The following is a 16,108-nucleotide window of genomic DNA, read 5'->3' on the forward strand; positions in this document are numbered from 1 at the left end:
GGCCACCGCAGCCTCGACCTGCTGGGCTCTGGCGATCCTTCCACCTCAGCCTTCCAAGTAGCTGGAACTACAGGTGTGCCCTACCACTCCCGGCTAATTTTTGATTTATTGTAGAGATGAGGTCTCACCAAGTTGCCCAGGTGGGTCTCGAACCCACGGGCTCAGGCAATCCACTCACCTCGGCTTCCCAAAGCGCTGGGATTACAAGCTGAGCCACCGAGCCCTGCCCCCCACATCTTTAAAATAAAAACTTTTTTAAAAAAAAGAAAAAGAATTTATATTGGATATATGAGGGTTCATATTAGTGTCTCTCTACTTTGAGTGTGTTTGAAATTTTTTGTAAAAAATATAAAAGATGCCGGGTGTGGTGGCTCAAGCCTGTAATCCCACCACTTTGGGAGGCTGAGGTGAGAGGATTGCCTGAGTCCAGGGGTTTGGGACCAGCCTGGACAACTTGGTGAGACCTTGTCTCTACAATAAACCAAAAACGTAGCCAGGTGTGGTGGCACACCCCCATAGTTCCAGCCACTTGGAAGACTGAGGTGTAAGGATCACCTGAGCCCAGGAGGTCGAGGCTGTGGTGACTGTGAGCATGCCACTGCCCTCCAGCCTGGGTGACAGAGTGAGACTCTGACTCAAAAAACAAAACAAAACTAGGAGAGAAATAATAAGAACAAACTTAAGCAGTAAGGATGGGGGGAGAGAAGGTGAATTTTGAAAAACACAAAAAGATAGGCTTCACAGGACTACAGTGTGTGTGTAGGGGTTGGGAGCAAAGAAGTGAAGGAAATGGATATTTTTTTTTCGTTCACCTGCTGGGTTCAGGTCATCTTTCCTCCCCAGTCTTTCAAGTAGCTAAAACCCCAGACATGTACCACCATGTCTTGCTTATTTTTTTGATTTATTGTAGAGCCGAGGTCTCATCAAGTTGCCCATGCTGGTCTTGGACCCTTGGACTTAGGCAATCCTCTTGATTTTGCCTCCCAAAGTGCTGGGATTAGAGGTGCGAATCACTGCACCTAGAGAAAATGAAAATTTAATTAGATGGATGGTGTTGCTTTTAATGAAGTTAGGGAATTTTGGAGGCAGAGCAGGTTGAAGACATTAAAATAATAATATTTTGAATGTGCTTACTTTGGGGATCCTGTGGTACTTCCAGATGGTGATGTTCAGTAAAATCTAGACTAGAAATACAGGTTTAGTAGTCACAGCACCACAGGTGGGGTGCATGGTTCCTTAGAAGAAAGTTTGGCAAATAATGAGCCCTATGGTTTATTTTGTGGGAGATGACCAGGCTTCAGAATAGAAAAAAATTCCTGTCTTCTTGGAGCTGTATTTTAGCAGAGGTTAGGGAAAGGAGGATATGGGCATTGTAAAATAGTAAAATGTTAAATGGTGAAAGAAGTTCTATGGAAACAGATTAAGGAGGGAAGTGGGGTAGAGCATCAGAATAACTTTTAGAAGCTTGTTAAAACATATTACTGGCCCCACATCCAGAGTTTCTGATTCTTTTTTTTCTCTGTTGACCGGGCTGGAGTGCAGTGGCATACTCATGGCCACCACAGCCTCAACCTGCTGGGCTCAGGTGATCTTCACCTTCTGCCTTAGCCTTTCAAGTAGCTGGAACTATAGGCATGCACCACCATGCCCAGCTCATTTTTTATTTTTTATTGTAGAGATGAGGTCTTACCAAGTTGCCCAGGCTGGTCTCGAGCCCCTGGGTTCAGGCAGTCGACTTGCCTCTGCCTCCCAAAGTGCTGGGATTACAGGCATGAGCCACTGCACCTGGCCTGGAGTTTCTGATTCAATAAGCTGGGAGTAGGACTGGAGAATATGTATTTTTAGCAAGTTCCCATAAGATGCTGATGTTACTAACCTGGGATGCATTTTTTGAATCACTAGTATAGAGAGGATGAAGGGGGGTGATGTTGCCTTTTTTTTTTTTTTTTTTTTTGAGACTAGGTCTTGCTCTGTTGCCCAGCTTAGAGTGCAGTGGCACAATCAGCTCTCTAAAGTCTCAAACTCTTGGGCTCAAGCAGTCCTCCTACCCCAGCTTCCCAAAGTGCTGGGATTACAGGTGTGAGCCACTGCGCCCTGCTATGCAAAAGTCCTTTGAGCATGACTGACATGTTTAAGGGACAGCAAGGAGACCAGTACACCTGGAGCAGAGTGAGTCTGGAGAAGAATAGAAAGTTGAGGCCAGAGAGGTAAGGGATTTGGATTGTACAGAGCAGAGGACCCCAACCCCTGAGTGTAGACCCATACTGGTTTGTTGCCTGTTAGGAACTGGGACGAACAGCAGGAGATTAGTGGTGATCAAGCAGAGCTCCGCCTCTTGTCATATCAGGGTAGGCATTAGATTCTCATGGGAATCCGTGGTTGGGAACCGCTGGTATAAGGCAATCCATCAATCATCCATAGGATTTGCAAATATTCAGCATAGAGGTAGTATTTAAAGCCTTAAGGTTGGATCGGATTGTCAAAGGAAGAGCAAAGCAATTGCAGGATTCAGGTGTAGAATGGTCATCGACTAAAATACACCGAGAATGGAGGAGCCTGGATAATTATTTATTTATTTATTTATTTTTTTGAGTTAGAGTCTCACTCTGTTGCCCTGGCTGAAGTGCAGTGGCACACCTTTGACCTGCTGGGCTCAGGCAATCCTTCCGCCTCAGCCTTCCAAGTAGCTGGAGCTACAGGCGTGCACCACCACGCCTGGCTAACTTTTTGACTTACTGTAGAGACAAGGTATTGCCAAGTTGCCCAGGCTGGTCTCAAACCCCTTGTCTTAGGCAATCTTCTCGCCTTGGCCTCCTAAAGTGCTGGGATTACAGCTGTGAGCCACTGTGCCCAGTTGAAGCCTGGATAATTCTAAGAGACATTTTGAAGCAAGAGAAAATAAAACTTAGTGACAGCACAAAAGGAATGACTCAGGGAAAAAAGTCAGGTGATACCACAGTTTATAACCCAGTGGAGAAGAAGAATGGTTGAAATGGGGGGAAAAGGGTAAAGAGAGTAAATAGAGTCTTTGATTTCTGAAAATTAGTAATAAGCAATAGTTCCCTATTAATCTTATTGCCTTATGAAAATGATTAGTACTAAGAAAATTCAGAAGTGCCTTAGAATTCACTTTCTCTTTAAATGTTTCAGTGAAAACAAGTATAAATGTTTACATTAATTTTTGGCCAATTTTTTCAAACAACTTTTGAATACTGATATTCTAAAAGTATTCAAAACTATTATTTTTTTTAAATAGGAAAATGGACGATGTATTACTAAGCTGGAAAACATGGGGTTTCGAGTGGGACAAGGATTGATAGAAAGGTGAGCAGTATGGATTTGAAAATTTTCATTCAGGTAGGTTATGAACAAAGATGATCCATTTCAAAAGATTGTATAAAACTTGAGATATTTCCATTTTAATTTATCAATTTTAATTCAGAGATTGAAATTTCTTTTTGGGCCCAATAACTCAGATATTCAAACTTTATGTTTTATTATTTGAAGAAAATATATATTTTATATACTTTAGTTTTTTTTCCTGAAAATGTTGGTGAATTAAAACAACTATCCAAAATCTTACTGCATTGTCTAGTAGGTTCTTTAACCTGAATAGGATTTTGTTAAGTGTATAAGAATGGAAATGCCATGTAGTCTATGTTTACATATGTCATTATCTTTCAGTTGCAATTCTTTTTAGTATTCCTTTCTCACTAACTGAATAGTTGAACTTTGATTATATTTTATGTAACAATGTCATGACCATACTTAGTCCTTTTTTTTTTTAAACTGGATGTACTAGAATTAATTGTACCTGAAACTTTGCCTATATTAGACTAATTAATAATACTGGTAAACTAACTGTAGACTTTATAATTATATAACAGAAAGTGAATCCTTTGAGATAGGACCTACTTTGGTGCTTATGACTTTATGACTGACAGTAAATATTCAATGCTGTTCTGGTATTTGAAAATTACTTAGTAATTTGTCCCTCTTGTTTTCTTTGGAGGAAAAATACTGTATTAGTTCTAGTTAATCTTTTCAGGTTTACAAAAGATACTGCAAGGTTCAAGGATGAGTTAGATATCATGAAGTTCATATGTAAAGATTTTTGGACTACGGTATTCAAGAAACAAATTGACAATCTAAGGACAAATCATCAGGTATTTAGATAAATTAAGGCCTATTTTTTAAAGTCCTTTAACTGAATATAAATGTCTTGTTTTGGTTATTTATTTAAAACTTCAAATAGTTTCTAGTCAACTTTGGAATGTTTCTTTTATGTTATTAATAATCATTAGTTTTTTCGTCTAATAGGGTAAAGTGAATAAAGACATAGGGACAGTTATCAGCAATAACAGCTGTTCCTTTCCCCCAATTATATAAGCTGTGTTCAATTTTTTAAAATAGCAACTATAGAATGATATAGGCTTTGGGATTTTGTTCCTTATTATTATTTAATGGTAATAATATGCAGAAAAACATATATCACATTTATGTCTTTAGAATAATTTTTTAGTTCTTAAATAACTCTTGCATTATTATTGCTGTCATATTTTCTGTTCTTTTTTTTTTCTTCAGTTGGAGTCTCACTCTGTCACCCAGGCTGGAGTTCAGTGGCACGCTCATGGCCACTGTAGCCTTGACCTGCTGGGCTCAGGTGATCCTTCTCCCTGAGCTTTCCAAGTAGCTGAAACTACAGTTGCATACTACTATGCCCAGCTTACTTTTTGATTTATTGTAGCGATGAGTTCTCACCAAGTTGCTCAAGCTGGTCTTGAACCCCTAGGCTCAGGCAGTCCTTTCGCCTCGGCCTCCCAAATTGCTGGGATTACAAGGTTTGAGCCACCATACCTGGCTATATTATCTATTCTTAAAATATTTTGTTAGCCGGGCGCAGTGGCTCAGCCTGTAATCCCCACACTTTGGGAGGCCAAGAGGAGAGGATTGCATGAGCCCGGGGGTTCGAGACCAGCCTGGGCAACTTGGTGAGACCTCGTCTCTACAATAAATCAAAAAAAATTAGCTGGGTGTTGTGGTGTTCCAGCTGCTTGGAAGGCTGAGGCGGAAGGATCACCTGAGCCCAGCAGGTTGAGGCTACGGTGGCTGTGAGCATGCCAGTGCTCTCCAGCTTGGTGACAGAGTGAGACTCCAATTCAAAAAGAAATTTTTTTTGGTTAATACTTAATTAGGAGATTGCATAGAGAACTGTGTATTTTATTTGTTTTTTAAAAATGTGGAAACAAAATGGGGGTTTTACTCTGTTGCTCAGGGTGGTCTTGAACTTCTAGACCCAAGAAGTTCTTTTGCCTCGGGCTCTTGAGTAGTTGGGATTATAGGCCTTTGCTACTGGGATTATAGGCATTTGCTTGGCTTTATTTAAATAGATTTATTTTACTTATAAAACTCAAGGGAATATTTAGAGTGGATTTGGCATTTTGATTAAGTAAATAATTAAAATAATGTATCTGGTGCTACAAGTAGAATTCATTTTTTCATATAATATCAGCATTAGGTTGGAATTACTTGAAATGTTAATGGGAAGAAGTGACATGATTTAATAATATATAACAGTTAATTTCATTTGGACATGTATCCATGATTCCTTTGCACTAGACTGAGTTTTTAAGGATAGGGACTATGTCTTATGTGTCTTTGTGTCTTCTAGTATATAAAAACATTTAGTAAATATTAGCATTGTGAAATACTGAACTTATAACTCTTCAGCTTGAACATTGCAAAACTCTTTCATTTAAAGAAAATTTGACCAATGGGGAAATACTGAACTTATAACTCTTCAGCTTGAACATTGCAAAACTCTTTCATTTAAAGAAAATTTGACCAATGGGAAGGAGAATTTTAGTAGTTTTAAAAAACACGTGAATTGTTTGTAGGAATAAGGTAATTTTAAGGACTGTGAACTATATTGACTTTGGATGTTTTTTCTGTTTTTGAAACAGGGCATCTATGTACTTCAGGATAACAAATTTCGTCTGCTTACTCAGATGTCTGCAGGAAAACAGTATTTAGAACACGCATCTAAGGTATTTAACAGAAGAGCAGACTGGAGCTTTCTGTTAAGAGTAGAACTACAGGGAAAAATAACAGTGCTAATTTTAACAGACACGTGAATGAAAAATATGCTTTATAGTATTCTTTTTTTTGTTGTTTAAAGAGTTTTCTATGAATTAGGAGTCGTCTTGCCGGGCTCAGTGGCTCACGCCTGTAATCCCAGCACTTTGGGAGGCTGAGCTAAGAGGATTGCCTGAGTCCCCAGGTTCGACATCAGACTGGGCAACTTGACAAGACCTTGTCTCTACAATAAAACAAAAAAATTGGCTGGGTGTGGTGGCCTGCACCTGTGGTTCCAGTTATTTGGAAGACTGAGGTGGAAGGGTCGCCTGAGCCCAGCAGGTTGAGGCTGCAGTGGCCATGAGTGAGAATCCAACTCAAAAAATAAAAAGATAAAATATCTGAGCAAGTATGTTTGCTATTTATCTGTAAAAAGTTGAGCGTGCCACTGCACTCCAGCCTGGGTGACAGAGTGAGAGTCCAACTCAAAAAATAAAGTATCTGAGCAAGTATATCTGCTGTTTAATCTGTAAAAAATTGTCCATACCTAAGTTATCTAACACAAAGGCAGACAGGCGTAGTGGAAGGATCATGGACTTGAGACCAAATACATCTAGGTTTGAAACTAATAAGCGCCACAATTTATAGATTTGTTTGTGACATTAAGTTACATAACCCCTCTGGATCTTTGTTTCCTCAGTAATAAAAAGGATATAATCTTGCCTATATTATAGGATTGTCTTGAGATTTAAATGTATTTAAAGTACTTAACATGGTGTTTTGTACATAGGTCATACTTATAGCTGAAAGATGTCAAACTGAGCCAAGAAATGGAAATGATATTTCTTTTCATAATTTAATTTTTTTTTAAGTGACGAAGTCTCACTGTGTTGCCTAGGCTGGTCTCAAACTCCTGGGCTCAAGCAGTCCTTCCGACTTGGTCTCTCAAAGTGCTAGGATTACAGGCATGAGCCACCACTCGTGACTTATTGCCAGGGAGCTGAGAAGTTTTCTGACAATCATATATTTCTTTTCTTTTTTTTTTTTTTGAGTTGGAATCTCACTCTGTTGCCCAGGCTGGATGCAGTGGCATCCTCATAGCCACCACAGCCTCGACATGCTAGGCTTAGGTGATCATTCCGCCTGAGGCTTCCAAGTAGCTGGAACTACAGGGATGCACCACCACGCCTGGCTAAGTTTTTGATTTACTGTAGAGACGAGGGCTCGCCAAGTTACCCATACTGGTCTTGAACCCCTGGACTCTGGAATCCATTCATTGTGGCCTCCCAAAGTGCTGGAATTACAGGTGTGAGCCACCACATATTTTTCAGTAATTTAAACAGTTTTTCCACAACCCTTCTTTTTAAATGGCAGTGACTTATTGATAGCATGGCTTAACTAATGTCATATTTATCAGTACCTTTACTATTTTTGTAAATCCTTACTATATTTTACAATTTTTTTCCTTTTAGTACTTAGCATTTACATGTGGCTTAATCAGAGGTGGATTATCAAATTTGGGAATAAAGAGTATTGTAACAGCTGAAGTATCTTCAATGCCTGCCTGTAAGTTGAAGTCACATTTCTTACAAATGTTTTTAGGACTTTTTTTTTTGATAGAGGAAATTTAAAATTTAAAATTAAACTGTTTCGTTTTGGTTTTGTCAATTCAACAGTATAGTAGTATGTAACATACTTTTAATATTTGATCATTTTTGAATTAATAGGCAGTGATTTAGGAAAATCTGTTGAAGAAATCCAAATTTGTAAGACAATATAAGGGATGATTCGTAACTTTTTTAAAAGTTAGGTTTATATAACCAGAAGATAATCTTAACTTTTAAAAGGAAATTTTCTGCAGTGGTCTTTTAAGATAACAAATTTCCCTATAGCATTGAAAATGTTATTTTTAAACAGTTGTTCAGAATATATCTATTATATAAAGTTAAACAAAGACAACTAGTCTTTTATCACTAAATACCTACCTAAAGATCTTTTCGCCAGAGCTGCCAACCAAGAAAAAAATTGGCTTGAGCTTCACTGTTTCCTTTCCATTCACATTGATAATCAGCAATGAAATACTATATACAAAAGGTAGGAATCACAAAGAGAAATAAGGGCACCTGTTCCCAAACCAAATAATAATCCCATACAAATGGAATTGACTTTATTGAATATTGTGAAGACTGTGAAAGTTGTTTGATGTATAAAGTTTCTTGACTGAAATGACTTCCTAAATGGAACAGAAAATTCATGGTTGGGCTTGTTTTCCTTGTACCTAAAATCAAAGAATGATTTTTATGTTTTCTTTTTTAGGCAAATTTCAGGTGATGATACAGAAGCTGTAGACCTTACTGAAATGCAAGGTTCAACAGTGTAAAGAGATAACTTATTCATGTATAAATACTTCAGGTAGCAATGATTTAATTATGTTGTTGGACAGTAAGCATGATTTTTATCAATTTAACACAGACCAACTCAAAGGACATAAAGGGACATTGTACCATAGCATACATTTTACTGAAACTATTCAAAATGAAAACCTGATTTCAAGTAACCAGACACCTGGTGTAGGACCCTTTTACTTTAAACTTTTTTAATTTGGTTAAAGTGATGTGTATTTAACCATATGTGGAGAAGCAAAACTCAGGATTTGTTGAATTAGCATCAAGTATACACCAACAGAATAATTTGTTAGTGTTAGAAATGAACACATTTTGATAACATATGGATGTTTTATTTTAAAAAGCAAACAATACACTAAATTATGTTTAATTTTTATTTTATTGTTTATAATTTATTTCTATTAAGAGAATGGTTATCCTGGCATATGATTTCATATGTACATTGTATGTGTATAAATACATATAGGACTGCCTAAATTGTTTAAAAATTTAATTTCACTTTAATAGATTTCAGTCCTTGAGAGCTCCATTAATGTAATCAGAATGAAATATAAATTAGTCTAAATGTGAATTCAGTGACTCTAGGGCCAAAGAATATTAGGCATGTTGAGAAGGAATTTTTATACTTACTACTGTTAAAGTCTTGACTTTCAATTTCTCTCCCCATGCATGGAAATCCTGGTGAAGGGCCTAACATCTTTACTCCCTTATTTACTCTTTTACCAGGGCAGAGGGGTAGGTAATTGGATTAGTCACACTGACTTTGATTGAACTGTATCTTCTCAGTGGTTTGGGGTCAATGCTCATTTGGCATATCTGTCTTACCAACTCTTCTACTTTCTTTATCCTATTTGATTGGTACAAGCAGGTATCTCTAGTCCAGCTTTTCTTAAGACTTTATCTGCACTTTGATTATAAAACCTGTGCTTTGTTTCCCATTTAATTATTACCTTTTTGCATATATGAATTGACAGGTAACTCTGCAGAAGGGGGTGATTGACATACCAAACAAGATGTTTCACTCTGCCATGAAAATGGTAGATTAAAAAGGTTGACTTCTTATAATGAAATGCATTTAAAAATTATAATAAAAATATGAAATAAAAACTACAAAAATGTACCTTAGGACATAAAAGAAACTGAGACATATCTTTTTTGGGGGGCTGGGGGGGTTCGAGTCTCACTTTGTCGCCCAGGCTGGAGTGCAGTGGCACATTCATAGCCACCCCAGCTTCGACCTGCTAGGCTCTGGCGATCCTTCCACCTCAGCCTTCCAAGTAGTCAGAACTACAGGTGCATGCTACCACCCCTGCTAAATTTTTTTTTCTTTTTTATTGTAGAGACAAGGTCTCGCCAAGTTGCCCAGTCTGGTCTTGAACCTGCAGGCTCAGGCAATCCACTTGCCTCGGCCTCCTAAAGTGCTGGGATTACAGGCTGAGCCACCAAGTCTGGCCCATATCTTATTTTTTTTATAGAAAGGTACAGTATCACAAAGATGTCTGATTAACTCAAATTGATTTATTATAGTTATGTACCACATAATGACAATTCAGTGACAGACCACATATATGGTAGTAGTCCTTTAAGATTATACCATATTTTTACTGTAACTTTTCTGTGTTTAGATATACAAATACCATTGTGTCACAGATGCCTATAGTATTTGGTACAGTAACATGCTGTACTGGTTTGTCGCCTAGGAGAAGTAGGCTATACCATACAGCCTAGGTGTGTAGTAGGCTATACCATTGAAGTTTGTGTAATGACACTCCATAATGTTTGTACGACAAAATTGCCTAACAATACATTTCTCGGAACATATCCCCTTTATTACGTGGTGCATAACTATAATCCTAATCCTCAGATGATTTGGAAAAAAAACAAAATTTTAGATTTGGAAAAAATAAATATAGCAAAGATCCTACCAAATATAGACATTTAATATAAAGCTTAGAAATTAAAAAGGGTCATCATGACTCAGGAATAGCTAATGTCACAGAAATAGATCAAAATAGAACTTCAAAATAAACAACAGGTGTACTATATAGGAATTGTGTGAGAAAGGTGATCTTTCAAATAATGGGGTTTGTTAGACACTCTCATTTATCTGCCCATCAGCCATTTCTTTCTCCCTTGTTGACAAATCCCCATTTTATTTTGGTCTTAACTCTGTAAAATAGAGTGCTCCCCAGGGTGGGTGAATGTTGATGGATTTTAAGCCAATTATGATAGTTGGCTTACTTGATTATTTGATAGAATCCTAGCTAATGAGATAAATGGGAGAATTCTGAAGGACTTTTGGGAAATTTTTTGTTGCTCCTAAAAATGGATACTAGATAGGGATTTGTTCCCTTCCCTTTTCTGCTTCTCAATGAGGATATGTGATGGTGGATGTGTGAAACTAATCTGCAGCAACCTTCTGATGAACATGAGAGGATAAGAATAGAAATGAAAGCCATCACAGAGGATAGCAGAATGCAAACAAAGCACCTGAAGTGTGCTTCCAAATAAACCAATCCTGGAACTGCTTTATCTTTGGACTTTAAGTTATTAAATTCCTTATATTATCCAATTCACTTTTGGTTATGTATTTTGTTACTTGTAGCCAAAAGGAGACCTTTCTTAGTAGAAACAAGGGGAGAGTTTAGGTTATTCAAAAAATAGTATGGGACAATTGAATATCCTTTTTTCTGGGGGAGAGGGTGGGAACAAACAAAGGTTTACATGTAAAACAAAACCATAAAGTACTAAGGAAATATAAGACTACTTTAGTGTTTTACGATGAAGAGGGCCTTTCCAACACACAAAAGTAGAAAATCATAAAGGAAAATAGTAAAAAGAAAAACCTCAAGACTAATAATATATCTTCTACAACTGGTGTTAGGAAAACCATTTATTCACATGAAAAAGTGAAATTCGATCATTCGCCATACATAGAAATCAACTTAAAATGGATCCAAGGCCATTGTTTTGTTAAGCACTGGCCAGGCCATGTTTTCCTAAGCTTCATCGCCCCCTCCTCCTTCACCTTAGGGAGGTTAATCTCCTCTGTCTATAATTTACTTTTTTTTTTTGGAGTCTCACTCCGTCGCCCAGACTGGAGTGCAGTGGCCGCTCCCGGCCACCGCAGCCTCGACCTGGGCTCAGTGATCCTTCCACCTCAGCCTTCCAAGTAGCCAGAAATACAGGCGCACACTACCACGCCCGGCTAATTTTTTATTTATTGTAGAGATGAGGTCTCGCCAAGTTGCCCAAGCGGGTCTCGAACCCGCGGGCTCAGGCAGTCCACTCACCTCAGCCTCCCAAAGCGCTGAGATTACAGGCTGAGCCACTGAACCTGGCTTATAATTTGCTTTCTAAATAAACCATATTTTCCAGTCTAATATCTGTGTAATTCCTTGCATCTTTTGCGTGGCACTGGGTAGCAGGCTTCTATCTGGTCTGACCTAACATTTGAAGGCTCTGCTGGGATTTTGACCTAACATTTTTGGAGGTCCCACCAAGATTTGCTGTACTTTTGTGCTCTCATTCACTTTTCCAAGCCAAGTATCTATGGAGAGAGATGAGGTGCTTGGCTCTCTACATTATCACCTGCGGTGAATTACAACAAACATCTCTCGTTGTTGCCTCAGTCTTGTCTGGTACAAAACTACATCACCAGTTTTTTTATTCAGTCTCTAGGGTGAGGTAAGCAGCTTCAGGAACCACACCTGAATTTCTGAACTGTCTGCAGAGCAGAAACTTGAAGACAAGTGGCAAGAACATCCACATATGGACTGAAGAATTCACTGGTGCATCAGTAAAAACTGCCTGGTCTGTAGTGGTTTTTGAGCACACTGGGTATTTGCCTGACGAGTTAACCTAATTAGCCCTTTGTGACACAGACCCCATCACCGTGGCTAGTCATGTGACTAACCCACCCATCTGCCTGCAGTCCATCACACTATGTCAGTACCTGTGCTTCCTGATAACTTGAAACAGACCACCACCCAATCACCATAATGACCTGCCCCAGCAAAGGGAAGGTTTAAAGGCATGCAACCTTAAGCAGCCATTTGCCATTATTCAGTTAAGCACTGGCTAGGCCATGATTTCCTCACACCTCACATCTCATAGGGTGTTCATTATTTAAAATAAAGTGTTGGTGAGGGCATGGAGAAATATGAACTGTTAGAATAAAATGATGCAGCCTCTGGAAGACAGTATGGAGGTTCCTCAGAAAAGTTAAAAATAGAATTACAAGATCCAGCGCTAATCCCACGTATGGTGGGTATGTAGCATCTCCCAGTTTCCCCCACTTTTTCTCTGTCCTGAGAAAAACAGGGTGCCTTGACATTGTGTGACCTGGCCAACTACTTGTTTTCCCCTGCAGGTTTGTTCAAGGCCTTAAACATTCCCAGATACTGATAAAAGGTTTTTAGATTGTTGCTCAAAACTCTGAAAGAAACTAGCCCTGGCCCTGAACTAGAAAGCTTATCATATAAACTCCATACCTCGACCCCCTCATTGTGGACATAGCCAGATAGAACATTCCTTGTCTCATTGGTCTCAGGATCCACTGTAGCCTCCTCTGTTTGTAAGTTCCCTTTATAAGTGCTTTGGACTGATCACCCTGGTGCTTAGTGCTTCTTCCTTTAGAATTCCAACCAGCTTCACCTCCAGATGGTTTGGGGCAGTCCCTTGTGGGAATTCCATTTCTGCCTCTTTTAGAGTGACCACAGCTGTGGGGGTTAAGCTAGGATGGAACAGTTTATCCAAAATAATTGAAATCAAGATCTTGAAGAGCTTTTTTTCCACTCATGTTCACAACAGTCAAGAAGTAGAAGCCGGGCTCGGTGGCTCAGCCTGTAACCCTGCTCTTTGGGAGGCTGAAGTGAGTGGACTGCCTGAGCCTGCGGGTCCAAGACCCGCCTGGGCAACTTGGCGAGATCTCATCTCTACAATAAAATAAAAAAAGTAGCCGGGTGTGGTAGTGCGTGCCTGTAGTTCCAGCTACTTGGAAGGCTGAGGCAGAAAGATCGCTGGAGCCCAGCAGGTTGAGGCTGCAGTGGCCGGGAGCATGCCACTGCACTCCAAGCCAGTCTGGGCAGAGTGAGACTCCAACTCAAAAAAAAAAAAAAAAAGAAAATGTAGCATATACATACAATGAAATATTATTCAACCTTACCTTAAAAAAGAAGGAAATCTTGTTATATGCTTCAACATGGATGAACCCTGAGGATATTATGTTAAATGAAATAAGCCAGCCACAGCTATAGTGGTACAGGTTGGTAACCTAAACCCTTTATAGTAGACATGGTAGGCTGCCTACACAATATGTACTTCCTCTTTCTTTTAAAATAGAATTCTACTTTTGTTAGTGGCAATGTGTCCAATTACATTTTCCAGCTTTTTTATAATTAGGGCTGTCATGTCTTATAACTCTGGCTTTACTCCCCAGATATAATCAACAAAGGGTTGTCCCTTTTTTCCCCCTAAAATGTAGATTGGGCTCACACCTAAAATCCCAGCACTTTGGGAAGCCGAAGTGAGAGGATTGCTTGAGCCCACAGGTTCGAGATCAGCCTGGGCAACTTAATGAGACCTTATATCTATAATTAAAAAAAAAAAAGAAATGAAAATTAGCTGGGTGTGGTGGTGTGTGCCTGCAGATCCAGCTACTTGGAAGGCTGAGGCGGAAGGATCACCTGAGACCAGCAGGACGAGGCTGCACTGCACTCCAGTCTGGACAACAGAGTGAGACTCCAACTTAAAAAAAAAAGTAGATTGAAGGCAAGAGATAAAGCAATCAGATCATAACCAGAAACATGAAAACTGCCTATTAAAGATGATAAAAGAAATTTGGATGGCGCCCAGGCCACTGAAGACATCATAAAGCTGCTGTATCATCCTGAACTTTTTTATTTTTTATATATTTTTTATTTTAGAGATGTGGGGGGCTGGGTGCGGTGGCTCAACCCTGTAATCCCAGCACTTTGGGAGGCCAAGGCAAGAGGATTGCCTGAGTTCAGGGGTGACAGAGTGAGACTTCTACTCAAACAAACAAACAAAAAAAGATGTGGGATACAACTCAGGATTAGGGATACAAGCAGACATGGTACAGGTAAAGCGTGGACCTTCCTTTGGTTCCCACTTTGCCTGGTTTGAGATCAGGCACTCTTATTGATGTTGTGACCCCTCCCCCACACCATCCTGAACTTTTCACACCAGAAGTACTTTATGAGAAACCAAAATAATTTTTAGAAACCTCAGTTTAGCTAAGTTTTCAAATGCCCTATTGACAGATTCTTATGACTTGCAACCCTACTTTTGGAGCTTCTGATCAACAGAAAAGTTGAAGAAGGAAAATGTTATGCACATGAAGACATCACCGTAGCTACCGTTTTCTATATTAGATTAGCACTGAAAGCACTCAACAAAAGAGACTGTTTAAGTACTTATGGTACTTGGACTATTAGACTTCCAATTTAAAGTGAGCTTTATGAAGATGTAAAATACTCATATATAAAATTACATCCACTCTAATTATAACTAGTGGCAAAACCATTGGTTGCCTGATCCATGGATATGCTGATCCCCTTTTCTTTTCCATCTCCCATGAATAAGACTGAAAAGGCTAACAACTTCATTTCCCTACCTTTCTGGGAGCTAGAGGTGATCATGTTATACATAGCCAGAAGATGAACACAAATGTGATGTGACTTTCTAGGAAAGGTTTTGCTTTTATGAGAAAAATCAGATGTGAAGGCTCGCTCTCCTTCCCAACTTTTTGTGTCTTGAATAGAGACACACTGAATTGCAGTAGCCATCTTGTTTCCATGAAGGAAAGGCTAAACGAATGTCAGTGACCACATTACTGAGCCACTGAACCAATGCTGGTGGCCAGCACCTCTAGACTTCTTGCTATGCGAACAAACAAAAAACCCTCCATTTGAATAACCAGTACACTTAGATCTTATATTACTTAAAGCAGAAAACAATCCTACCTGACATAGAAAGAGATTGATATAAACAAAAGATGTCAGAAAAATTAAAATAGTTGACCTATTAGGATATTATTGAAATAATGTGTTAGAAAGAGTTCTGTTTGTGCAATAAAGTCTTTAAAAATAGGGCCATTGCCTTGCTAGACTCTGGTGTGGCCATGTGCTCTTTAAGCTATGGCTGTCACCATGCTTCCTGGCCTTGGCCCCCTCCCTCACCTTAGGAAGGTGAATCTTCTCTCCCTTCTCTTTCTCTAAGTTACTTTTAAATAAACTTTTCTTTCTTAAAAAAAAAAAAGAATAAAAGTACTGGCTAGGCTCAGTGACTCAGTCTGTAATCCCAGCACTTTGGGAGGCTGAGGCAAGTGGATTGCCTGAGCTTGTGGGTTCAAGACCAGCCCGGGCAACTTGGTGAGACCTTGTCTCTACAATAAATAAAAAATTAGCTGGGCAAGGTAGCGCATGCCTGTAGTTCTGGCTACTTGGAAGACTGAGGCAGAAGGATTGCTACAGCCCAGCAGGTCGATGTTGGGGTGGCCATGAGAGTGCAGTGGCATGTACTCTCATGGCCTGGGTGACAGAATGAGACTCCAAAAAAACGTATTGAGTGTAAAGGGAGTATGTTTGATTAATTTCACTGCTGAC

The 16,108-nt window shown here is 39.2% G+C and overlaps 1 protein-coding gene across 3 annotated transcripts in view; it reads left to right on the forward strand.

Moving 5' to 3' along the window:
* The window catches only part of TRAPPC6B (trafficking protein particle complex 6B), a 12,631-nt gene extending 3,775 nt beyond the window's left edge, over positions 1-8,856 (forward strand). For 2 of the 3 annotated variants that reach the window (XM_008063515.1, XM_021715240.1), the window contains exons 2-6: positions 3,257-3,324; positions 4,049-4,166; positions 5,964-6,047; positions 7,548-7,641; positions 8,392-8,856. In XM_008063515.1, the coding sequence (XP_008061706.1) occupies positions 3,257-3,324; positions 4,049-4,166; positions 5,964-6,047; positions 7,548-7,641; positions 8,392-8,423 (396 nt within the window). In that variant the 3' untranslated portion in view covers positions 8,424-8,856. The remainder of the gene's footprint in view (positions 1-3,256; positions 3,325-4,048; positions 4,167-5,963; positions 6,048-7,547; positions 7,642-8,391) is intronic. The other variant, XM_021715238.1, reaches the window with a different exon arrangement.
* Positions 8,857-16,108: the final 7,252 nt, after the last annotated feature.

The sequence above is a fragment of the Carlito syrichta genome, unplaced genomic scaffold, assembly GCF_000164805.1.
Source record: "Carlito syrichta isolate Samal-C Ts95f unplaced genomic scaffold, Tarsius_syrichta-2.0.1 Scaffold306891, whole genome shotgun sequence".
Classification (NCBI taxonomy): Eukaryota; Metazoa; Chordata; class Mammalia; order Primates; family Tarsiidae; genus Carlito; species Carlito syrichta.